This window comes from Monodelphis domestica, chromosome 4, assembly GCF_027887165.1.
Source record: "Monodelphis domestica isolate mMonDom1 chromosome 4, mMonDom1.pri, whole genome shotgun sequence".
NCBI classification, from domain to species: Eukaryota; Metazoa; Chordata; class Mammalia; order Didelphimorphia; family Didelphidae; genus Monodelphis; species Monodelphis domestica.
In genome coordinates, this window is record NC_077230.1 from 217,446,273 (window position 1) to 217,471,927 (window position 25,655).

A 25,655-nucleotide genomic window follows, 5' to 3' on the forward strand; every position below is an offset into this window, starting at 1 on the left:
GGTTTGAAACCTCTATCACACTAGGAAAACCTTAAACCAATGAAATCATAGAACCAGGAAAAAAATTACATCTTCTGAGATACAGAAACCCTTTCTATAGAATATGAACTAACGATTGAGGAGCTATCTACAAAGCCCAGCTCAGAACCATATCTAAGAACCTGCTACTAAGACCCCTTTTACCACAATTACTCCCAAAGCTCTGGATGTATGTCTAGAACCAGGATAAAAAAACAAAGCTGGAGACTCTTACCTAGAAGGAGCAGAAAAATAAATAAAAAAATAAACCTTTGCTGGCTCCTGGTATGAACAGAAGAGCATCAACATAGGAATCAACAGATGTCCCTAAAAATCCTAACTTCTTGCTTTCTTAGGTGAAATTTTCTCTTACAGGTGATGAGTTCGCTTATGGGTTAAAATGTTTATGCAAGGCTTAACGAAGTCCCTTTGAAAATGATCTCTTCCTTCAACCTCTCTCCAAAAAGAGTTCAATGTCCCATGAGTTCTTGTAGAGAAATTCTGATCTTTGCCTGGCCTCCCATTTCAATTCCACCTCAGAGAACAAGAAACCGAGAGGTAAAAATGCCAGTCTCAGCATCCCAATAGGTAGAGCATTATCACTGTTCTATCTCTTCGGGAAAATTTTCCTGAAATACAGATGAGACTAGCTCTGAGTCTGGATTTAAGGCCATTTCTCTACCTGCAACTGGGACATCATCATATTGTTGGGAAGGTAGCTGGAGAGAACTGTAGTCAGAGTTTGCACCAGATCCAATGCCCTGGCTTGAAAGCTTCTCCCAATATTGAGAACAGCAGCAATATCACAAGAATAATGTAAGAGAAGCAATAGTACAACAACATCAAAGATCTAGATGGCAACAGGGACAGATGAAGGATGACAACAATGGTGACAACAGCAGGAGGCAGAAATTCCTCATCTTTCAGAGCAGGTCAATGCAAAAACAGATTTTAATAGACAAAATTTCAGTTCACATTTAGGAGCTGTCAGGAACATATATGTTCTAATATATGTGTATGACAAATATATATATATACACCTATATATGTTATATGCAATATTTTAATATATAGATATATATCCCTCAAGACTCAATATAACAAAATACAGAATTGAAGTCTCCTTTCAAAGAATATCAATATCCAAAATAAAAGATCTTAATGACCCAAAACTGTTAAATCCTAAAAAACTTCAAGAAAAAGAAACATCAAGATAGTATTTTACCACATGACAAAGTAGTCATAAAAAAGTGATGTGTATCTTTGCAAGCAGTCTATAATTTAAGAAATCACCTTAGTTATTTTAATGGCAAAACTTAAGGCTTTGATAGTTTTACAAATTAAGAGATTTACCTGTAGCATCTATCTGTAAGTGGAGTAATAACCAAACGAGGAGTATTACCTAGGTATTCATATCCATATCGTAAACCAGCATTGATCATCTTTGTTTCCAAATGCTCCTCCTAGGTTTTAGCAAATACATAGAACAAATGGAAGTTAAAAGTAGAATCTGACACATTAAATGAAAATTCTAATGACCAAATAATTGAATCCAAATAAAAAATTACTTTAGACTTTTGGGGAGGCAATATATTGAAAAGAAAACTGGAATTGAAGTTAAGAGAGTCAGGTCATTGTCCTGTTTGTCACTAATCAGCTGAATGAACTTGGAAAACCAATTCGGCCTTAATTTCCATATATGTAAAATGAAGGCCAAACTATATGATCTCTAAGTTCCCCTCTAGCTCCACAGTTGCACTAGTCTGACAAGTGATATAAAAAATTCCCAAGGATTTATAAGATAGTGGGATATAGTAAAATAAAATGAGTATCTTTAACAGAGAAGCTCTCTAAGCCCTTCATTGTTTCAAATTAGAATATTTTAATTGTGAATATATTTTTATGGTCTTATAAATCCTGTGATTTCAATCACATTCTCCTCTAATAAAGTTCAAAAACCTGACAAAATTTTGAATCTATAGTAGAAGAGCTCATCTTTTAAGGAAGAAAGGGATTAAATGGTAAGAAATTGAATAGAAAGTCTCAAGGAGAAGGAAATGAAAGTAATTGACAAAACCAAGTAAATATGAGATGGTAGAACAAAGTAGTAAAGTTCATTTGGTAAGTGAAACAAATTGCTAAGACAAATTAGGGGTGGGAGAAAGTAGAGAGTGACTATAAAGTTGTTAAAAGGTAATAAAATCTGCAAAGATCTTAAGAAGGTAAAGTTTGAATGCTTAAGTAGTTTAAGAAAATAAGGCCAAGAGTCTCAATCAGTATGGGAGAGTGGAAGGGGGAATGGTGGTATGGTACACCATTGAGTATACCAAATTTATCCTCTGCCATAGACAAGTCACTGCTGTCTATAATTGTCTCCTACACTGAAGAAGTGAAAGGACTCAAGAAATAACCCTCTGGACTTCATAGGATCCAGGACAAGGAAATGATCTTTTAAAAGAAAAAAGAAAGTAAGGAAAACAAAACAGGACCAGAAACAAAGCTCATTGGAAAAAAATAAGTGGAGAGATCTGAAGTGAAAGATTGAAAATCTGAGTCTGGTTAAGGGTTTGGGGAGTGAAATAATATCATAGGAAGGATGAAGGGAGAGAAGAGGATAACTGTACAATTAAAACTAAAAACAAATTTTAGGATTTTATTGAAGAGAGCTGTTTGCTCTAAGAAGAGGCAGCTACTGTTCTTTCAAGGAACAATAAGGTAGAATGTGTCAGGTCATCCATCTAGGAAAGGGCAGAGGAAAAGGAGAAGAGTGCTGGTGTTTAATGATTTTTGGCTGAGAGGGCAAGAAAACAACTATTTATTGACTTGACAATACCCTTGGGGAGTTTTCTTCTCTTCACATAACATGCATTTGACACATGAGAACCTCTACAAACTTATTTAAACAAACATCTATGAGTCACATTTGGTGATTCACCTGTGCACTAAAAATACTGCCAGTAGGAATCTAGAAAGTATTGTCAGCAATTCTGAAGGCTTGCCCAAGAAATTGAAGATTGTAGGACCAGAAATTGTATTTTCCTCACTGTTGACCTTTTAAAGCAAAGAATGCAGAGGTGCAATACTGATTTGAGAAGTGAACCATTGGCTTAAAAAAACATGATATCTAAGAATGGGATCTGGATTTCTGAACCATAATTTAAAATATACAAATAACAAACTCCTGGCTGAAAAGGGTAATTGGCAGGTACCTAACAAAGAATGGTGTATTTCTGAATTTGGTCAAGAAGAATTTAAACTAAAAAAGCCCGAGGATGGAGAAAACTCTCTCATATATACAGCAAGTAGGATACCAAAAAAAGTAACTACAATAAGGAAAAGGATGTAGTTCAGTCACCCAGAACTATATACAGCAGATAGAATCTAAGGAAAGAGGGCTAGGAGTAAAAATTATAACCTCAAATGTTTATCCCCATCTGTCCAAAGTTTACGCAACATACCAGGAGGAATAAGAGGTCCCAATGAAAGGAGCTAAATCACACTTCACATCAATCACTGAGACTTGGTGATATGAAAATCATGAATGGAATATGTCTTTGGATGGGTCTACTATATTGAAAAGGGATAGGACATATGCTACCTTTTACCCCCTGTATCTGTCCTATGACAACTTCATTCTTCAAAAAGTAATGGAAATAATATGGAGAAATTCTACACAGCATATATGATTTTCAGCAACAGGCAGGAACTGGCTGCTAGTGTAGAAATGATGGGAACTTTGGGAAGTAACCTCTCCTTCCTAGAGTTTGTGAAATAGAAGAGGAAAAGTGAGTTTAGACTGAATCTATCCCTAGATAATTAGGGGGGCAGATAACCAAGGGTTCGGAAGGAAATGTAGACTCTCATAGACAGAAATTCAGCAGGGAAAGTCAGTCCAGGAGTGATGAGAATATAGCAATATTGAAATTTGAAAGACATATAGGTAATAGAGGATGAATTATAAGAACACTGCACATTCTGTTACATTAGTGTTAGGAATGCAGAAACTTGTAATGAGCTGAAGCTAGTGAGAAATGCTGAGGACAAAAGAATGTTTGTTTCTAAGGATACATTAAAGGAAAAGAAAGATCAGAAAGGGCTAGGACTGCTGCTCTAGGTGAACAAGATGACAGTATCTGACAAGAGATGCCAGCCATTCCGTTGTTTTACTTTTATTTTCTCTGCCAAGGAGAATCATCTTTGTCCTGGAGGTTAAAAGAAAGAAATAGAAAAGAAAAGCAAGCAAGCAAGAAAAGGGAGTGGATACCCAAGGCAAGGAGAAAGTAAGGGAGCACCTCATTGTTCTTCCAGGACTTCAAGTCACCTAGCCCTCATTACATCCCTGAAAGAAGGTTGAGTCCAAGTGATAAACATCCTCAGGTAATGAGTTGTTACTGAACCAGTGTCAGTGTTACTTGGAAAAAGTTGAACAGAATAAGAGAGGATTGCAGGACTGAAGAAGGGCATATGTCCTACTTTTTTTTAAAAATAAGAATAGATTCTACAAACTATATGTCAATGGGCTTAACTTTATTTTCTGGAAAATTCTAGAATAGATCTTGAAAAAGATGGTTAACAAAAATCTAGAAAAGAAAGTCGGGACGACAAAGAATCAGTATGACAAACAATAATCGGTTCTAAAAATTGCAGCAGTTTTTGATTAGTGAGAAATCACTATGTTCTGAGGTAATAAATTCTACTTTTGTACAACTATTATGGTTAGGGAGGTTCTCCTTAAGTGCAGTTTTCCTCAATTTGCCTCTCTGCACCTGATAACCATCACTCCTAGTGGTGGGCCAAAGGAAGGGTCATAAAAATTGGGCAGCCTGGGGATGGATAGGGAATGGAAGTTATTCCAAAAGCCTTGCTTTTGGGAGGGGACAGTCCTGCACCTAAGCTGAGTCCAAGCAGCAGGAATGGGATGGATCAAATTGCAGAGGCTTTCCCTAACCAACAAAGAACTGTAATACTAGAAGCCAACCAAGGAAAATTTTTTAGCCAAATGTAGGACTCAATGAGGATAGGCCCAATGATCATTTAAAAAGTTGGTGGTGATCTATACCTAGGTTAATGTGAAAAGGAGTTGGCTAAATCTCCCAAAACTACAGGGCAGAGATAATGCTCAACAAGTCCCTGGCTTAATGTCCAGAAGGATCTATTCTTCAAAATGTAATAGAAAATTAAGGGGAAATAAGTCCTGGCTTAAGGTCCAGAAGGATTTGGCAGATTTGACTAAAACGTCCAAATCCTATGGTTAGTGATTTAGATTTAAAGGGGAGTTTCAAAAGTATCCTTGACCTCCTGGAGAATATTTGATATTTCAACCAATACAAAGCTGTTTTCTGTGTTCTAGAGAGAAGTCAGGGAAACCAAATTCTAATATGGAGGATATGATGAAGACCATCTTGTACAGAGAAATAAAAAGTTTCTAGGGGGTAGATGTTCTTAAACAGTTTTCACTGGGGAAACACCCTGGGAAGCCCTCTGCATTTACAGTGAAAACTTTTTTTCAGTGATTGTAGAAGATGAAGTGGCTACCTCCACCTTCTTTCCAGGTTTTATATGCTTCTTGAAGAGCCTTGGCAGCTCTCTACCACATAAATATTGTGGTACATATCATAATCTCAACTGTTGGGGAACTGTGAAGCTGGGGGGTTTATTGATCTCAAGAGTTCCCACTTGCAATGAGCAAGGCCAATTAGGTGCCCTCACTAAATTAAGCATTAATATGGTGATTCCCTATAAAGAGGAGCCATCAAGTTACCTAAGGAAGGACAAACTAGACCAAGTCAGAAAATAGAACAGGTCATAAGAGTAGGACCAAGCTGGGAAGTAGCCTTTGCACTTTGATCCAGTGCAAGATAGGGATACCCAGTTAATAAAAAGAGAAAAAAAGGAACAAGAAAGGAGAGGAGTAAAAAGAAGAGGAAAGGAGAGGTACAGGAAAGAGAATGAAAGGAGAACTCTCCAGAGCCTAACTAATTTTGTAAGTCACTTTTTATGGACTAATTGTCACTGTAGGACATCACAATCAAGGCTCTTCACTCCATTATCACCATCTGGACAGATTATAAAGTAGCATAAGGTTCCAACATTGTCTGAGCTATTGATTGAGGAATGAAGGGGTTATTTTAGTGTGTGATAATGTCTCCAATGTCTGTCTGTGATTATGGGTAACTAACAGGTCCCAAAGCAGAGAATGACCTGGAGCAATGTAACTAGAGGTCTGTGCAGATTCTATCTAGGATCTATCAATATCAACAAAATTAAGGGAGAAATAGGGAGGAGTCAAAAAGAGAAGCTGATTTATCAGTCAAGCAAGGTCTGTGATGGAGGAACTCTGGGAGAAAGTTCAGAATAGTGCTGGCCCAGTGGAAATATAACAAGGGGCAAATAAGTTTGTCTCTCATTACTCAGAATAATGAGGACAATGTTTTTATTTGGGCTTCGTACCAACTTTACTACTCCACTAGAATCTTTTCTTCATCTTTCCATGGGGTGACCAGGTACTGATTTGAAGATATATTGCATATTAATGGCAATGAATGTCTTTTGATGGTCTGTCACATCCTGGGCAGCCATGTACCATCTGGTTTTTATAACTATTCATCTCTGTTTGATCCTAGGTCCTAATGCCAGAGATGTATATTTTTTCTTCACAGAATCCATGATTTTTAGAATTTGAAGAGACTTTAGATGTTATTTAGTGTAGGAGTTCTTTAACTTTTTTTTACAAAATGGCAATCTGAAAAAGCCTATCGGCCCCTTCTCAGAATAATATTTTTAAATATATATAGGAACCTAATTATATTGAAATGAAGTTATCAAAATATTTCCAAAAACAAGTTTATAGATCTCAGATTAAGATTCCTTGATCTACTCTGTCATTTTTATTTTTCTTATTCTGAATATGAGAAAAATGAGAAGTCATAATTTTAAGAGATATAGGGATGGGAAATAGCTGGATCAGGAGAAAATCTGCATTATCTTGGTTTTCAAAACTTCTTAAGCTTTTAGTTTTTATTTTTAACTCCTACATTTTATTTTGTACTTTTTGAACTTCTTTCACTTTGTAATTTATATTTTTAAGCTCTCAAAGTTCAGTGCTTTTTCTACTATATCATGGCTGTGAGTTATTATTATCATTATGCAAATGCCTATTTCAGCATGCCCAAATAGTATTTATGTACTGGATCATAATCACACCTGAGCCGAGCCCCACAGAGATAGACACTGGTATGCCAATACCAAAGAACAAAATATATATGTGACATATACACATATATATGTAAGTTTACTTTGCATATATATCATATATATCTAGCAACTAAGGGACTAGTACATATACATATTATCTATACATACACCTTTTTATATATTCATATATGTGTGTATATTTCTATAACAAATACACACATACATATATAATGAGGAAGATTACTTTCTTTGCTATCTCATTACTGAAATAAGATTTATTTTTTAATATTAAAAATATTTTCTACCACATAATCTTTATAAATCATTGGAAATAAAGCCTTTGAGTCAGGACTATCAAAACTCAGTAACAAATGGAAAAGATGAAATCTATATTTATGCAGTATGTGGTCACATTCACTTATTCCCCAGAACCTGTGGAAACATCTCAACCTATGATAAATCTCACCACTGTCCAATATAAAGATCATTTGAGAACACCTCTGGATATGGTCAATACTAAAAGAAGGCACCAATATATATATATATATTAACTACTTATAAAGCTAATGAATTTCAGTGTTGGCTATATTTCCTTCTGAGAAACATAATAGATAACTGAATGATAATTTGAATATAAAAATGTTTTAAAATTATGACTATATGCTTGATATGCAGAAATTTTTCTTTAAGGAATAAAAATAGCTTATCTTATAAAATGAAAGCCATACCAAGCATATGCAAACACATATACAGATTAAAGGAAGGCATTTGGAACAAAGGATTGACAAGGAAAGTGATGGGATTTCTGAGTTTTTTTATTCTCATCTAATTTCCCTTTCATTTGAATAAGGGACAAATAGATCTGGGGAGGGGAAGAGTGAAGAACATTCAGATCTCATACTAACTTCCTATGGAATTTTGTGGAGAAGTCTTTAAAATGATTTTGTGGGGGGCAGTTTGGTAGCTCAGTGGATTGAGAGCTAGGCCTAGAGACAGGAGGTCCTAGGTTCAAATCTGGCCTCAGACACTTCCCAGCTGTTTGACCCTGGGCAAGTCACTTAACCCCCATTGCCTAGCCCTTACCACTCTTCTGCCTTGAAACCAATACCCAGTATTGATTCTAAGACAGAAGGTAAGGGTTTAAAAAATAAAAAAGATTTTGTGGTGGTAGGGGTGGTGGTGGAGGGGGGTAATGCAGAACTGATGAAAATTAAAGGCATCTGTCTAACTGTAAGTCTGTTTGAGGGTTAAAAAAAGACACACTGCTCCCTAACCAGAAGAGGAGGAGGAGGAAGTGAAATGTGGTCACCTTCTCTCCCTGAAAAAATGGAGCTGAGCTAGTATCTTAGGTAAGGACTCTTAATTAAAGTTCAGAAACTGATAATGGAAGCTTTAGCTCTATATGTCCAAGGGACTAATACCCTAGCAGCATCAAAGTGACTAGTGAATTACTATAGTGACCACAATGATTACCAAATCCCCAGAACAGCAACTTGGGGATGCATACACCATATGAGAACAGCATTGAGCAAAATCACTGGGAGCAGCTTAATGGCATCATGAGATGGAGTCTCTTCATCTTGCCCACACTGTGAATATAGGAGCCCAATCCTATTACTGATGAACAGGAACTTTGACCAGTTCCATATCTAAATTGGGTTGGGCCATCCTTTCTTATGCAACCTGGGACCTCACAATATTAATGCTGAACCTAGTGTGTATACCAGATGGGTATGGGCCATCACTGCTAAGAATAGCTCCCGTGCTTCAGATATCTGCGAGGCTTAGCCTACCTTGTAGCTGAGATCACTGGCATATTTCACCACACCTGGCTTATTGCTACTTTTCTTACAATGCTTTTTCATTAAATGCCTTTGCATTGAACTATGTGTCTTCTGATGCAGACTTGGAGATTATCTAGAACCTAGGGTGATACACACCTTGTCTGGGGTTCCCATATGTGAGAAGGGGGATACCCCAAGTACCACATAAGTATAGGACACAAGATTAAAACTGTATTTAAGATTGTTGTGATACACTGTATTTTAGAACTTGCAAAATCCAATTTCAGGCTGGACTAAGTCTAACTCTGTAGATTCAGCAAGTACAAATGGCAGGTAACAGCAATTGAAAGAATAAATTTTATTTTAAAACTATATATCATATATAGCTATTTGTTGCTTTAATCTTCACTCTACCAAATGATTGGTTGGATGTAGTCTATCAGCAGCAAAAATATCTGCATTAGTAAGACTATTCTTTGTGTCAGCAGGCAAGCATAAATTGAAAAGCTATGAACTAAAATTACTTTATAATGAGATTCATTGATATTACTTACAATCCAGTAGTACCTAAGCTGACTTAACCATTCAAAGTCACTATCATCACTGACTTGCTTGCTCACAAGAGTCGCAAGAACATCTCTAGCATGAACATCAAGCACCACCAGTGCTCCAAGGGTCACTCGATTCTGCTTGGACAATTTTCCACGAACTAAAGTGACAATGTCATCAATCTGCCTAGAACTCTGTTTTAGGTAATTCTCAAGAGCCTGAAAGATAACAAAGAAATCAGGAAGAAAGTTATTCAACTTTATATGACATTTCTTAAAATAAGTAACACTGATAATTACTTAATGATACGCTAACATGCATATAGTGCTTATATAGATGAGGGATAGATGTTATTAGCCCCATTTTACAGAAGAGAAAACTCAGATTGAGAAAGGTTAAGTGGCTTGCCCAGGGTGACAAAGAGAATAAACATCTAAGGTAGGATTCAAACTCATATATTCCAAACACTGAGTCCAGTGTCCCAACTACCATACTACCTTACATACTAATTCTGTTCACTATTATTCAATAAATATTCTATTCATTTATCCTTATTATTATATCTACTATTTCTATATGCATGCAAAAACAGAAATTGTTTTTAATGCATTAATTGGTGCATTATGTATATAACTGATGCATTGATATTGTAGTAATACTAAATAAAGATGGAAAGGTTCCAAGTTTGTTGTATTTTCTTGGACTCACTAAAAACTTAGGATCTTGTTCTCAGTTATACTGACCCAAACCTTAATGATCAACTCATTCAAGATTCAGGCCTTGAGAAAAATGGCCCATGACACTCAAACTCACTATAATGAATTGTACCAGAATACCAATTTATCACAGTATAATGAGAAATGTCACGGACCAAAACATGTATTACATATTAAAAGTTTGTTTTGTGAATATGAAATCAAGGAATTTAGTATTACTAAAAGGCATTTAAAAATTATAATAAGCATAGCAAGTTAGGGAATTGACAGAAGCATGGCCCAAAAAGAAAAGCCCTAAAGGCTTTCTAAAGCATCACTTAACACAATGTGGCACAGTGGTAGACTGCTGTAACAGTAAGGAGAAAAGAACTGAGGTGGTGGCATGTAGCAATCCAAACTGCAGACCCTCCCTAAGCAAAGGCACCACAGAATCAGCAAAATATTACAACTGGAAGGGTCCTGAGAGGACATTGAGTCCAATGCTTCCACTTTACAGATAAAGCAGCTGATGATCACAGAGGTGTGACTTGCTCAAGCTTATGTAACTTAATATCAGAAGCCAAATCAGATTCAAATTTTCCAAGTCCAGAACTTTTTCTCCTACTGACACCATATTTGCAGAACCCAAATCTAGGAAAAGCAATCATATATACCACCAGTGCTTAATGTAGTGCCTGGTATATAGTAGTGCTTAATAAATGCTTGTTGGAGGGGCAGTTAGGTGAATTACAGGACAGAGAGACAAGGCTGGAGCCAGGAGGACCCGGGTTCACATCAGACCTCGGATACTTCCAAGATGTGTGACCCTGAGCAAGTCACTTAATCATAATTGCCCTGTCCTTTCCACTCTTCTGACTTGAAACAGATACTATCGATTCTAAGTCAGAAGGAAAGGGTTTTATGAATGTTTTTAGATGACCCTCAGGGCTTCAACATGTGATTCTGAGGCCCCAGAAAGTAGGGTAAGGAAAGGGGCACAAATCAAACTTTTTTTACATAGGTGTACTGTAGAAATAATTGTGAGCAATGCCAGGGGAGTTCAGCTACATCCCTTTATTCAGATATTAACCCCCAATAATATCCTGTATGGGGATGAGGGGGATAGGTTAAATGATTTCACTAGTGGAAGGGACTCCTGGGAGGGATAATCACTCCATTAATCATCACCATTACTGTGTGAGTATGGCCAAGCCACTATTCAGTCTATCAGACCATTTTCTAAGGTGATAATCTATTTATCTACATCTGTGGATGATAATAATGATAATGACAGCGTTTACATAGTTCCTACTATGTGCCAGTCATTGTACCAAGTACTTCAAAAATATTATTTAATTTGATCCTCACAAAAATCCTGGGAAGTAGGTGCTGTTATTATCACCCTTTTACAGTAGAGGAAAGAGGCAAACAGGTTAAATGATTTGCCTAAGGTCACAGAGCTAGTAAGTGTCCAATGATAGATTTGAAATCAGGTCTTTCTGACTCTGGGAGCTGTATTTTATCCACTGAACCATCTGGCCGATACAGTATATAACAAAGGTAGAATCTTCTGAACCCAGGGCTTCCTAGTAGTAATAATGCCAGTTTTCTATCCCATTAACACTATATTGCCTCCCTCCAAGGTGATGTATTGCTACTATAAATACTTGATTATATTATAGCTATTAGAGATCCCAGGATTTTGCTCAACACTATTACAGAGTATTTTGAAACTTCATGATTTACACATGATTGTCCAAATGACAATCAATATCCATATTTACATGATTAAAAGATGAATAGCCAGGGGCAAGCTCAGTGGATTGAGGTTCTGGGTTCAAATTTGTCCTCAGACACTTCATAGCTGTGTGACACTTAAAAAAAAGATTAACAGTCATTGGCACAATTGACTCAAATAGAAGGGAAGATGTCAAGGCCAAGAGCCACTGTTTCCATGGTAGCACACCTCCTTCTCCACCCGTCCCTGAACCCTAACCCAACCTTCCCCTCCTTCCCCCAGCTCTGGACTATTGGTACTCATCTTCAATGATATTGCTAAATCTGCAGGTATTTCTCACTAACTTGAGCTTTTGGCATTCATCCCCCTACAAACATGTCTATTTATAAAATCTCTTTTTTCTCACATGCAATTACAAATATTTACCTCCATCCCATTTTGAATAGCCGTTTGCACTTCCAAGGTCCAATAGACCTGAGATACACAAAGAACTGTTTGTCCAGGCCATTCTCTTACCCATTGAATACGTTCATTTTTGGGATAGGCATGAATTGCTTCTTTAATTACCTAATCAAAAAAGAAAACACTAGAGTTCAACCACTTTTGTTTTATTTGAAAAGAGCTATTTACTAAAAATCAGCACTAAATATTGAACAGTGTGACAACTTAAAAAAAATGAGTGCTAAAGGCATCATGCACATGATTTCACAAATAAAACTTAATCCTTTGAATATGTGAAGATAGCAAGTATATTAAAAATATTGATGCTTTGTTTGCTGATGGCATTATGAATTTGCATGGAGTATTTTGCCCAAATTAATTCAACCCTGCCTCTCTCCTCCCTGCTTCACCCTCATTTTGAATCCAGTTATGAGGGAAGAGTATATAAAGAAAGCCCTAAGACTTTGGTGGGAAGCCCCTGAAATGTAAGGGCTATTTTCACCTGTTTAATCTCTTTGTGGAGAGCTTTTACAGAGAATCTAAAAATATTAAATATGATTTAATAATTGAAGTAATTAAATTGTAATTCTATTTAGATAATGAAGAGATACACATTGAGGCACCCATGTATATAGCCCATTTAAACAGAAACATAATGTATTTTGCATGTTTCACATTGTATTTGTTTTCAGGTCCTCCTTTTGTCCATTTTGCTGCCTCTAAAATCCTACTTTAGTGTCTGTTCATAGCACGGAGGTGACCTTGGTTTCCAGCAAGTAGATCACAGGAACATAAATTCTGACAGGTCTTAGAAGCTGAGAGGTCTATATATGAAGGCCCAGGAAGAGATTGTATATCTTTCTGTTGGTTCAACCTAGTCACACATATATATGTGTAGAGACATGCCATTAGAAAGTTGGCTACTTTTGGAAATTTTCAGCTGAATTTTTCAGCTACTGCAATTCTTAAAAGGTTGTCATCTGAGTCAGTAGAGAAAGCACTCATACAAATAAAATGAAAACTCTTTTGATGTACCATGGAAGAGCAAGAACATTTCACAACCTCCCATACATAAATGCAAATATTTTGAGAAACAAGAGACAGAATAGCATTTTAAAATAATTGTAAATAATCTCTTATTCACTACCTTTTTTAGTCTACTTTGAAATAGCAACTACAGACTCAAGAAGATGCTTTTACAAATAGAATATACTGTGGCAGGGAAAATGTCAAGTTGTATATCGGAACACCTGGCAGCTTAGTACTCCAAATAAAAGGAGGAAGGATAAGGCATTTACTTGTCTGTGACAGATTAGCTGTACCAATACAATGCCAGTCTGGTGGAGGAGAGACGACTAAAAAGTTAGAATTATAAAAATAATAGAGAAATCATTTTCATCCAGACTGAAGATTCTTAAAACTCAAATTAAAATGTTAAACTCCAAAGTAAAATAAATCCAAAATGTAAACATCAACATTAGATTCTCTTTTGCTTATTTTGTAAATAAACATATATAAACACACATATATATCTATATACATACACATAGCTTTATGAAGCTTGGAAAAGTTTACCATTCTACATGGCATTTTGAATTATCTTCAATTAACTTGGTAAAGTACCTGCCAATCACTGAATAATCAAATTATGCATTTTATTATTAGTGAATCGCATTAATGTCATATGTTATTTAATTATTAAAACAGTCAAGAAGGAAGGACAGAATTTTACCTTATGAAGAGATTTTAGCATAGCTGCCTCTAATTCAACCAACCACTTTTCCACTTGACCTCTAGCTTTGACTGTGGAAATTGTGTCTACAAGTTCCACAACTTCTCCTTCACTACTCTTCATGTGAGTTATCTCTAAATTATCAGTGAATACTACAGAAGCAATTCCTTCGAAACATTTTTTTAAGTGAGGTTGTACCCTATATAGCAAAGAAAAGTAAATAAATAAAAATAAAATAAGTCAAAATCAGGTAGGCCTTTACATATTTGTTCTCAAACGCAAGATCTTATATAGGAAAAGATGCTACAAATAAAGATGGTGTGACCTTCTCACAAACTACAAATAATTATTAAAATCCTTCATGAATAATTATAATTTAATCCACTATTACTTTGGAGGGAGGAGCATATACTACTCTTTACTTACAGTGATGGAAACACAGACTTATGTCCCTAACTTTAATGTACAATTAAGAATTAAGTGAATACATTTTTAGATCTGTAAATAACTTTGGCTGACTTAAAGCAGACATGAGTAAGAGTTCTCTTTGGCTAATAAAGTGTGAGTGGGATTGAGGAAGAAACCTCTGGAGGAATAACTAACACTGATGAGATCACAAATCCATCAAAGCATCTTTTAGATGGATGCACAAGCATGTCTATAAAAACATGCAAATTATATAGACAATTTAGCTGTAAATTTGATATTTTAGTCTTAATTGTTCATATTCCCCCTTATTAGTTAAATGCACAAAATACATGTTTTATGAACTCATGTAAAAATATGTGACAAAATGAGAAATTCCAGAAGTGACATCTTTTTTTTTAGCAAGGTTGATGACAATAAATAAAAAACTATACTACTTCCATTAAAATTTCCTTTTCAAACTTAGTATTATAGTGAATGATAAAAAAAGAAAACATGTAGTTTGTTGTTTACTTTAAAACAAAATTATTGTATTAACTTATCAATAATCATGCCCACTTCATGAAAACAACTTACCGAGTAGGGTCCTTTGTCTCTGACAGAATTTCAAGAAGTTCATCATTGGATAAGAAGAAGAATCTTGGGAAGTACAGACGCTTCTTTTCCAAATATTCATTGAGCCCTTTAAGTATAAGCTCCAAAAATTCATTGCTTTTTTTCAGCTTTATTAGCATTTTATCTATGGTCACCACTTTCAGAACTTGTTTATTCTAAATTAAAATTTTAAGTATCAATACTAAAGTAAAATACTTTTAAAAGAGTTTTCCATTTTTACTATTAACAAGGTCAGGCATTTAGAAATCAATTTATAAAAAAATACACAGAAACAACTTTGCTCAAGATGGTTCAACTAAAAGATATATTTCTTTGATTATACCAGGCAAATGGAATCTTTATATTTGAGTCTCAATCTTGGCTTCTAAACATTTTTTTTTTTGCTTTAAACAAATTAATACACTTGAAAAAATAATGTAGGGGGAAAAGAATAGGAGTCCCTGCTATCTCACAAAAGTTTTTTTAACAAACCACAAAATATGCTTAGAGAAAATTGTAACAAAGTCAATAAACATTTGGGTATGATGACAAATGTGACAGAAATTATATTCACTTTCACAATTTTTATTGGATACCGTCACTGAAAATATTTTATGATCTTTACAAATTAATATCAGTTTTTACTTTCATAGTGTCCTCTAAAGAAACATTTGTGACATATCACAAAATAGCCTGAACCTGAATCTACAGCACTCTTCTCTCCTAAGGAGAATTTCACATAAAATGTGTCTGTCTTGGATACCATTTAATTTCATTCCTTCAGGAGTGGAATGTGAACTATCTCTTTCTCTCAGTATTTTTTTTCCTCTCAGAGAAGGACTATTTTTTTCTTCTTATTATCAGTGCCAGCACAGTGTCTGGAACATTCTAAATACTTAATATTTGCTCACTGAATTAAATTACATTTAATTTAGGTTCTAAAACAATAAAATGACTTTTTTCCTCGCTTGGTACAACAGGGTCTTTAAGATAGCAATGAGCAAAGCTCTACTGTACACTGTTTTCTTTCAGGCAATTGAAATTTATTCAAGTATGAGAAACTGATTTTTTTAAATGTATTGTGATTATGACAAGAACAACAAATTTATATAATCCATATTCCACAAAGTATTATTTCTTTGTCCAAATATAAATAATATAACAATTGGTCTCATAACAATTTTCTAAACTCCACATTAAAATGTAACATATTTGTTTCAAGTAAAAGTTGTTAGTTTTTTCTTTCTTAGTATATAATATGTACCATCAGTAAATGCTAAGTGCCCAGTGGACCTTGTGATTCAAAACTCAATATTCACCGCTGGCAAAGTGAAGAGAGACCTTTCTGGATGTATTTTGATTCTATTTATTGGCAAGTAAAAGAATGACAAAGCAAGCATTAGAAATTTCAATATCAATTCAATGATTAATCAATAAAGCACATGAATGATCATCTAAATACAATTTCAAGATAAATTCCTTGATAGTTTTCAGAAAGACAGTCTGTACAAATCAAATTAAAATACATATTGTTTGGTTGAGGACTGAACAATAGCTAATGCCAATATTAAACAACCAATTTGGTGTTTAGATTTTTGCAGTGACATATATAAGAATGAAAAGCTAACTAAATCAAAATAATTCCCTATTAACTATTTAATCCTTATGTGAATTACCTTCTCTGACAAGCTCCTCTCTAAAATATGAGTCACTATATGTTACGTGTATGTCTAGACATAACTTGAGAAGTTGGTAATTAAATCAAAGAATATCATTTTTGCTAATACATATTTCTCTAAAACATTCCACATAAAATGTATGCATGATTAGCCCCTACTTATTTTGGAAGGTTAGAATTTAAAGACGGCACTTTGCTCATACTGTCCAGTGGTTTTATGCTAAAAAGTTAGATAAGCAAAGAAACTAAAATCCAATATAAAAACTACACAAGAGATAGGTCTGAGTTAATATTTAAATGAATACATTCTTTAAGATGAAGTACTTTTTTAAAATCTCACATCCAAATATTAGAAAGCTGTACTTAGAGTGCCATCTTCTGGAAAAGCATGCCTTTATTTTTTTAAGCCAACTTTCATTGTTTACAACTAAAAAGTTCCTTTAGCAAATTTCTAGTAATTTTTAACCAGAGGAAGAGAAAAATATTTTAACACTGGTACTTTGTAGACAATATTTGACCCCTGAATAATAATAATAATATTTAAACAATAATAATAACTAGCATTTATGTAATATTTTGATTTGACACATGCAAACACACATACAAATATAATCTCATTTGATCTTCACAACAATCCTAAGAAGTACTATTATTATTCCCATTTTATATATGGGGAAACTAAGGCTGAGAAAGGACAACTGATTTTCCCAGTCATGTAGTAAGTGTCTGAGGGAGGAAACAAATTTAGATTTTCCTAACTCTATGTCCAGTGTTCTTTCCACTGTGTCATCTAACTTCCTCCCTAATATAAAACAGATTCTTCAATTTCCCTGCATTAAAAATAATATAATAGAAATAAAATTAGAATAACTCATTACTGAGATGTCAAGACCCCCATACCATTGAGTAGCAGGTTTCTAAAATCACTGACATAGACATGCACAAGAAAACAGAAGGGCACAGAAGAATTTTATTGAGGACATGGCAGTCACTGATAGTGTGACAAATACACCTAAACTTCAAGCAACTTGCAACACAACTCAATGCATAAGACACTTCCCAAGGATACAGACAAAAGAACGGACACAAACATACATGCATAGGAAAAACTATCTAGGTATCCAGACTCCATTGGGCTGTACTAAGCTGCTCTAGTGGGGTGTCACCAGTATTTCTTGCTCTCTCTCCTTTCTTAACAACACACCTGGGTCAACAGCTTTGGAATATCCGAGACTGCTGGACTCTACCTGGTTTTATATTCTATTAAACAATCTTAGAATAGGTGAGAGGTTAGGGTATTAATAGTAATTGTTTTCTTCAGGTTTCTCATGGTCCAAATGTTCTGCCTCATTTCATTGATTAAATGTGTTGCAAACATGGGAAATAACTAAGGTTATTTGTTAATTCCTTAAAGTCCTTAAAAGAATTTTATTGGATTGTCTATAACTCGATGCCTTTTATCATTATGATTATGTTATATATTAGATGAAATCAGTTAATAATCTATATAAATTTATCTATGGTAAAGCAGTCATGGGAAAATAATAATGGGAAGTAAAGCTCAATATCTGTCCAATCAAAGAAAGCAAGAACTAGAGACATGACCTTTACCGAAATGGTTCCTTGCAAATGAAAATTATATATATGGACAGAATAACTAAGAAGTTTATATTGTGACTATTATTGGTCTTTTCCTAAGTGTCTTATTGTTGTGGGAAAGCAAGATTATGTGGGATAGTGATTGCCAGTTCTCATCCAAAGAATTGCAGCTCAGACCCATTCATCTGAAGGCATGAAAGTGCTGTTTCAAGGATATTACTGATAGTGTGAACAGGGCAATGGACCTAGCCTAGAACAGTGGAATAGCTCTTGCAGTCATAGAATGACTGCAGCAGGGATGCAATTACAGTAGTCACCCAGATAGCATTGCAGCTGCACTACAGGAATTCAGGTTGCTAGATTTATTGAGGGTCTGGGGGATTCTTTCTTCCCATCCTCAGGAACTCTCCACCTTTCCTCAAATTATTCCTCGCCTGGATGTTGCAGACTGCAAAGCAAGGAAGAGGCAGGAAAAGAGGAAGGGGGCAGGTACAGGGCTTGAGGATATCCCCTAACTGTTAAGAGCTTCCTTTTACTGTAAAGATCCCCAGTGTGCATGTGTGATGTTCCCTCATATCCTGCTTGACATCATCATCTGCCTGGCCCTCTGAGGTGGCATCAGTGTTCTCTCTCAGCCTTGCAAGATCCTATCAGCTTGGAGGAAGTCATAACATAGCTTGGGTGCCCCTCTCCTCTTCAGGCTTGGAATGTCAGGCAAGTCTTTACCAATTGGAAGAAGCCCAAGATTGGAATCTACATTCTAACTAGCAATATCTAACTAGTAAAAAGCATAAGATCTCAAAGCACCATTTTAAAAACTGCCAGTCCCCATCATTATGTTGTTCAAACAATAAACACAGGTCTCTACATCACCTTTAATGAATAATAAGGGCTATGATAAAGCAAAACTCAAATATCACCTTTGCATATAATTGCAAGTGCTGAAAAAATTCATGTATGCATGAATTATTCTTGCATACTTTCTTTTTTATCATAACTTCTTATTTGCTTATGTGTTAATGTTACACACAGATTGTATATTAATAGCTGCTTTTAGTTTTACACTTTCTCTTGCCTGTGTGTAGGTTTATACAATGATATTAAGACATGCATTTGACAGTGGATATTTGTTGGAGACCAGTGATTTTAGTAGTGTAGGAAATGGCCTTTACCAAAGGAGATCAACACCTACCCTTTGGCATGCAATTCAAATTGCATCCAGGTGCACTGGGAGATTAAGTAACTTGCCCAAATTTACTTAACCAGTATCAGCCCAGGACAGCATCTATGGGGTGAAACTAGGTGACTAGGAAGATGGTGGTGCCCTCAACAGTATAGACGGGAGTCTAGAAAGAAAGGAAGACTTGGTGTTTCAGATAATGAGAACCAGGAGAGAACACCGATCACAAAAACCTAGAGAGAAGAGGATTAAGAAGAATAGGTTATCGATGGAATCAAACGTTGCACAGAGGTCAAGAATGATGAGAGAGAAAGGGACATTAGATCTGGCAATTAAAGGATTGAAAATTTTGGACAGATCAGTTTCAGTCAAATGATGAGTTCAGAAAGCAGACTACAAAGAGAGTGAAAGGAAAGAAACTGGGGCCACTTAAAGAAAGCCTTTTCAAGGAGGGCATAAAGCAAGAGCAGATCAGGGGAGGGTTGTGAGGATGGGGCAGAGATGAGGAGACAGGAAGAAACTGAAAATAAATGAGATGAAGAATGATGATCGAGGGGGCAATCTGCCACATTAGAGAACATGGAATGGAATCATTTGTGCATGTAGATGCTTTGGCAAGGAGAGCATGAGACTAGAGACTGAAGTTTGCCCTGTGAAGTTTGACCCGATAGTCACAGACTTCTTATGCAAAACCCTAATGGGTGTGAATTAGGTTTGCTGAACTGTGGTCACTCATCAAGATCTGAAAAAAGTTTTTTGAAGTGCATTAGTTTTTCTTTTCCTCTCCTTATAGATGCTCACCGAGATTTACCTCAAGATTCTGGTGTTCTTGCTCTGCGTAGTGTTTTAAATATTACCTCATACTTGCTAAAAAAAAAAAACCATGTCTGGTCATAATTTCACTGTGGCTTGTGCTTGTTCTGAATTGTGAACAGAGAGGCTATAATGCAGCGAACCAGTAAATGGCTTTTGGTACACAGAGATGGATTTTTAAACAAATCATAGTCTAAAAATTTCAATCCAAAAAGCTAAGATGTTTGTTTTGTTTTCTCTATGTAGTGGCAGAGCTGACTGGATTAGAATCTTAGTGTTTTGATTTTATTAACAACTCTTATAAGTTCCTCAATAGCCAAGGGGATTAGTCATAGGGCTGGGCATCCTTTACCTTAGACTACAGACCAGTCAGGAGTTAACAGGTGGTCTAAGAAAGCCAGGTAAAAGGAAGAAACGCTTCTCTGAGTCAAGTAGTCTCAGACAGAGTATACACCCCCCACCCCCAGCTGTTTCTCTTCTAGGTTGGGTTGTCTGTATAGGCTGAGCTAAGGGAGACTCAGTAACTAGCAGGCTAAGGGAGGAATTGGGGAAAAGGTTGAATAAGCTCAGAAAGAACCTTGTGAAGAGAGAGTTCTTCACTTTGTACTTTAAACCTGCAAAACCTGACAGATGCCGCCACCTGCTGGTTTTTCATATTTTTATTTTTTAACCATATCTTTTCTTAGTATATACATATACATAAATGCATGCATGTATATGTACATGCATATATTATATTTGCACATATCATATTTATGAGAATTATAGAACAGGTAAATTCTACAGAGTATTCTTGAAAATAATTCAGTTAAGTCATATGACGTAATTACTCATGAGATCCATATTCTTGTGAACAAAATGGAAAAATGCATAATTTATGTTGGCTTGGATGGAGGTAAAGGGAGATGTCAAATTTATTAATTATATAGTGCTAGGAAGGAATTGGGATCTATAAAGGTTTTGGTAAATGGGAATAAAGGGATGAACCTTAACTGAGTCTTGTAAGAACAGCTAAAAACAATAAAAAGGATTGTTGTTTTTAAAACCATAGATAACAGGAATATATTGTTGTATGCTGTTGTGGCTCAGTAATTTTCAGTTTTACCTGACTCTTTGAGACCCCACTTGGGTACTTTGTGGCAAAGATACTGGAGAGGTTTGCTGTTTCCTTTTCCAGCTCATTCTACAGCTGAGGAAACTACGGCAAACAGGGCGAGGCAACTTTCCTAGGATCACACAGCTAGAAAGAGTCTGAGGCCAGATTTGAACTCGGGAAAGTGAGTCCTCCTGCTTGCACTCTCCATTGTACCACCTACCTATACATATAGTAGCAAACTTGGGTTAAAAATCAATTGCAAAAATGCAAGGCTGAGTAAAAAAGAAGGAAAAAAAGATATATCAATTGACTGGTGTGATTAGAATAATGATATAGACTGCCACAAGTGATAATGGTACCCCCTCACTGGAGGTCATTAAATAAAGATTCAAGACTTCTCAGGTATCTTATAAGGGGGAATTCTTGTTCAGGTATAGGTTGAATTAAATGGCTTCTGAAAGCCCTTCCAACTCTGGAATTCTGTGATTTTCTAACATTATAATCAAATCCCACCACAAAGTAATAAAACCTGTTTTATTTTAGCTGATTACCTTCCCTCTAAGATTTCTGGGCCGCTAAATAAAGCAGCAAATAGAAAGCCAGATTTGAAGTCATGAAGATATATTCCTGAGTTCAAATCTAGCCTCAGACACTTACCATCTGTGTGACCCTAGGCTTCCTCATCCATAAAATGAACTGGAGAAGGAAATGGCAAACCACTCCAGTATCTTTGCCAAGAAAACCCCAATGGGGTCACAAAGAGTCAGATCCAAATGAATGACTAAACAGGATTGCCTCCAATTTATCCTGTACATGTCTTAATTATACATATTTGTTTACATGTTATTTCTCCATTAAAATGTGAGCTCCCTGAGGGATCCTGGGAGGGGAACTATTTTTGCTTTTCTTGGTATCCTCAGTGCTTAGGACAGAGTCTAGCACATAGTAATCACATAATAAATGTATGTTGCCTTGACTTGCCCATTTAACACTGATCTTATGAAACTGGCTGCTTCCCCCCAAAAAAATGGTTTCACTGAACATATTTTCAAGAACCAATTCATTATGTTCAGTATTCTATGCCTTTAAAAATAGTAGTACCTCAAAATCGGAAAGTATAAACACAAATGAGATAAATAGAAGTAGAAAGGAAATATTTCCATTATCTCTACAATCTATCTTTCTCATATATCATATATCTTTCCTGTAATGCATTTAAACATGGTTTAATTTTTTTTAAAAATTAGATTTATACATAGCTTTTTCAAGAATATATTTATTACACAAATAAAATATTTTTTCTCGATATCTTTCCATTAATTCCTCTTTGACAGCAATATAGATTTATTGAGAAGATAACTTCAATCATAAAGCTTAATAGAAACATGACCCAGGACTTCTGGGGGGGGAGGCAACATCCCTGTTGTTTCATGGGTACTGAATCTGATAGTTCAAACCTATGGAAATTTTTTTAAATTATTCAATACTATGACTTGAAAGTCAATGTGAGTTTCCTCACCTAGAACTTCCTATGTCAATGAAATCACAGGTCTGGTTTATACAAAAATACCTGATAACAGTTATAGATGTGTGGTAAGTAATGGTTCTGTTATACTCTAGTATAGAGTACTATATTTTTCTCAGGGGGAATGACACATCAATTTTATTGTTATTCATAACCTTTCTGCCTTTAGATCAGTTTCCTGCTTACACTTAATTTGTCAATCTCTCTCTCTCTCTCTCTCTCTCTCTCTCTCTCTCTCTCTCTCTTTCTCTCTCTCTCTCTCTCTCTCTCTCTCCCCCCCTTACTTTCCCTCTTCCTCCCTTTCCCCCCCTCGCTCTTTCGTTCTCTCTCCATGTTTTCACAGCACTTGAGTGTTTTATCATATTTATTTGTATGGTGTTTTTTTCTTTCTAGCCTTTTTCCTCTTTGTCATAATGTTATTCGTTAAGATCCAGAGTATTTTGGCTAAAAGTCCTGTGAGTACACAGACATCTCTGAGGCAAAGAACCCCAGAGACCTGGAACAAGAAGGCATTAGGAGAACTTAAAAACAAAACCTTCTACCACCAGTAAGGCAGTCTCAGTTATCTCCTTAGATTGCCCACTTCATTTTTAAATTGCTAGTGGATACAATGAAGGGTCTGAAGTCAAGGATAACTCATCTTTCTGAATTCAAATCTGGCTCCAGACACAATAGCTATGTGACCCTGGGCAAATCACTTAACCCTGTTTGCCTCAGTTTTCTTATCTGTAAAATGAACAAGAGAAGGAAATGGCAAATTACTCTAGCATCTTTGTCAAGAAAACCTCAAATGGGGTTGCAAAGAGTTGGGGGTATGACTGAAAAGATTCAACAACTATTAGGATGTTTTTCTTTATAACATCTTTAAACTTGCCTCCTTCCAGCTTTCATTCATTGCTCTTCCCTCTGGAACCTAGCAGAACATGTCTAATTCTTCCTCCCCTTGATAGGCCTGCAGATATTTCAAGATTTCTATCTTGTCCCTTCTGAGTCTTTTCTTCTGAAGGTTCCTTTTAAGAATATTGTTCAGGCCTCACATAATCTTGGCTGTCTTCTGGATGTACTACATCTCCATGTATTTCCAAAATGTGGTGACAAACTGAGCACAGTCTGATCAGGGACTCCATATTAGAGTACAACAGAACTATTATCCACCTTGCTCTGGACACAAAGAATGGATCTGGGGGAGCTTTAGCTTTTTTGACTATGCCACTACAGCACTGCATGCTGGCACAGAGGACTATTGCCACCCTACGAATTTTGTGAGTCCAAATAAATGCTTAAACATTTTAATGGGAAGGTCTCTGAGAACAATGGTAAAATTTTTTTCTAGAATGTATGAAATGAATTGACAATACTCCAAATTTACTATGCATGTGTTAATGCCCTTTAAATTTGGGCCTCAAGTAGTAAGTGGTAATAGCAGCATATTTGGATGATTTTGTTATCATCAGAAGTTTTTTAAAGATACCGTTTCTTACTATTGGAGTTTCTGAATCTATGCCTAAAACAACTTAGAATAAGATCAGTTTCTTGGTTTATGTTACAGAACAAAATTTGCCACTTGACTAGCACAGCCACATTTGTTATTCAAATAACTTGCTTACTTGTACGACATTTTTCATCAGTTCTCTCCATGTCTTATCTACTGTAGTAAATCTTCTACCTTCCTCAGGCATTTGAGCCATAATATCAGGAGAGCTAAAAATTGGCTCCAAGTATAGCCAGGTTGCCTGAACCTTTAGCCATTCATCCAGAATTTCCTGAAGCAGTAAGAGTTTACCTTCCCATTCTCTGTGAATCAAACAGTAAAAGCTCTTAATAACCTCAAAAAAGAACCAAAAGTTGAAGCTATAGTTTTTTTAAATGACACAATTTCAAAGGGCTGAATCATTATTTCTTCATACAATGGTTTTCATCCCTATGATTGGATGCACATTCAAAGATGATTTACTTACCCTAGTCCACAAAACCTTTTAAAAGTCACACCTAAGCATGCATATGTAAATCTGTCATGATCTATGATCCGCAATAACAACTTCCCATATTTATAGTGCTTTATGTTTTCTCTCACCTCATAACAGCCCTGTGAGAGGGAGGGCATTTATTTCCTAATCTTATTTTCCAGTTCAGGTTTATTGATTTGCCAAGAGTCCCAGAGTATGTGGATTTCTAGATATCATTCATATTATAAAAAACTCAATGCTTCTAATTCTGTAGCTAGTAATTAGGGACAGAGAAGTAAACACTCACCTTTTCTGAGAAAATTATTTATTTGTGAAGGAGAAACAACCTATATCTGGACTCATAGCCTTTAACATTTAGTTTGACATCATTTAAACTAGAAAAGCTTAAGTTCCAAACTGACAGACTCAATTCCCAAAAGGGAATTGGTGATTGAAAGAAATTTTACATGATCCTATATATTTTGGTATTATAATATTAATAATGGGACATATTTTAAACATGATAGAATTATTATTAGATTTCTATCAGTTAATTTTTTTTAATAAACCCTTTCCTTCTCTCTCAAAACCAATACTGTATATTGGCTTCAAGGCAGTAGGATGATAAGGACTAGGCAATGGGGACT

The 25,655-nt window shown here is 35.6% G+C and overlaps 1 protein-coding gene across 1 annotated transcript in view; it reads right to left on the reverse strand.

Moving 5' to 3' along the window:
• DNAH7 (dynein axonemal heavy chain 7) overlaps positions 1-25,655 on the reverse strand; it is a 303,845-nt gene that overhangs the window by 198,429 nt on the left and 79,761 nt on the right. Inside the window, exons 18-23 of the mRNA XM_007494538.3 lie at positions 24,670-24,856; positions 15,154-15,347; positions 14,152-14,350; positions 12,405-12,545; positions 9,551-9,763; positions 1,372-1,481 (exon numbers count right to left, since the gene is read on the reverse strand). Coding sequence (XP_007494600.1) covers positions 1,372-1,481; positions 9,551-9,763; positions 12,405-12,545; positions 14,152-14,350; positions 15,154-15,347; positions 24,670-24,856 — 1,044 coding nt within the window. The remainder of the gene's footprint in view (positions 1-1,371; positions 1,482-9,550; positions 9,764-12,404; positions 12,546-14,151; positions 14,351-15,153; positions 15,348-24,669; positions 24,857-25,655) is intronic.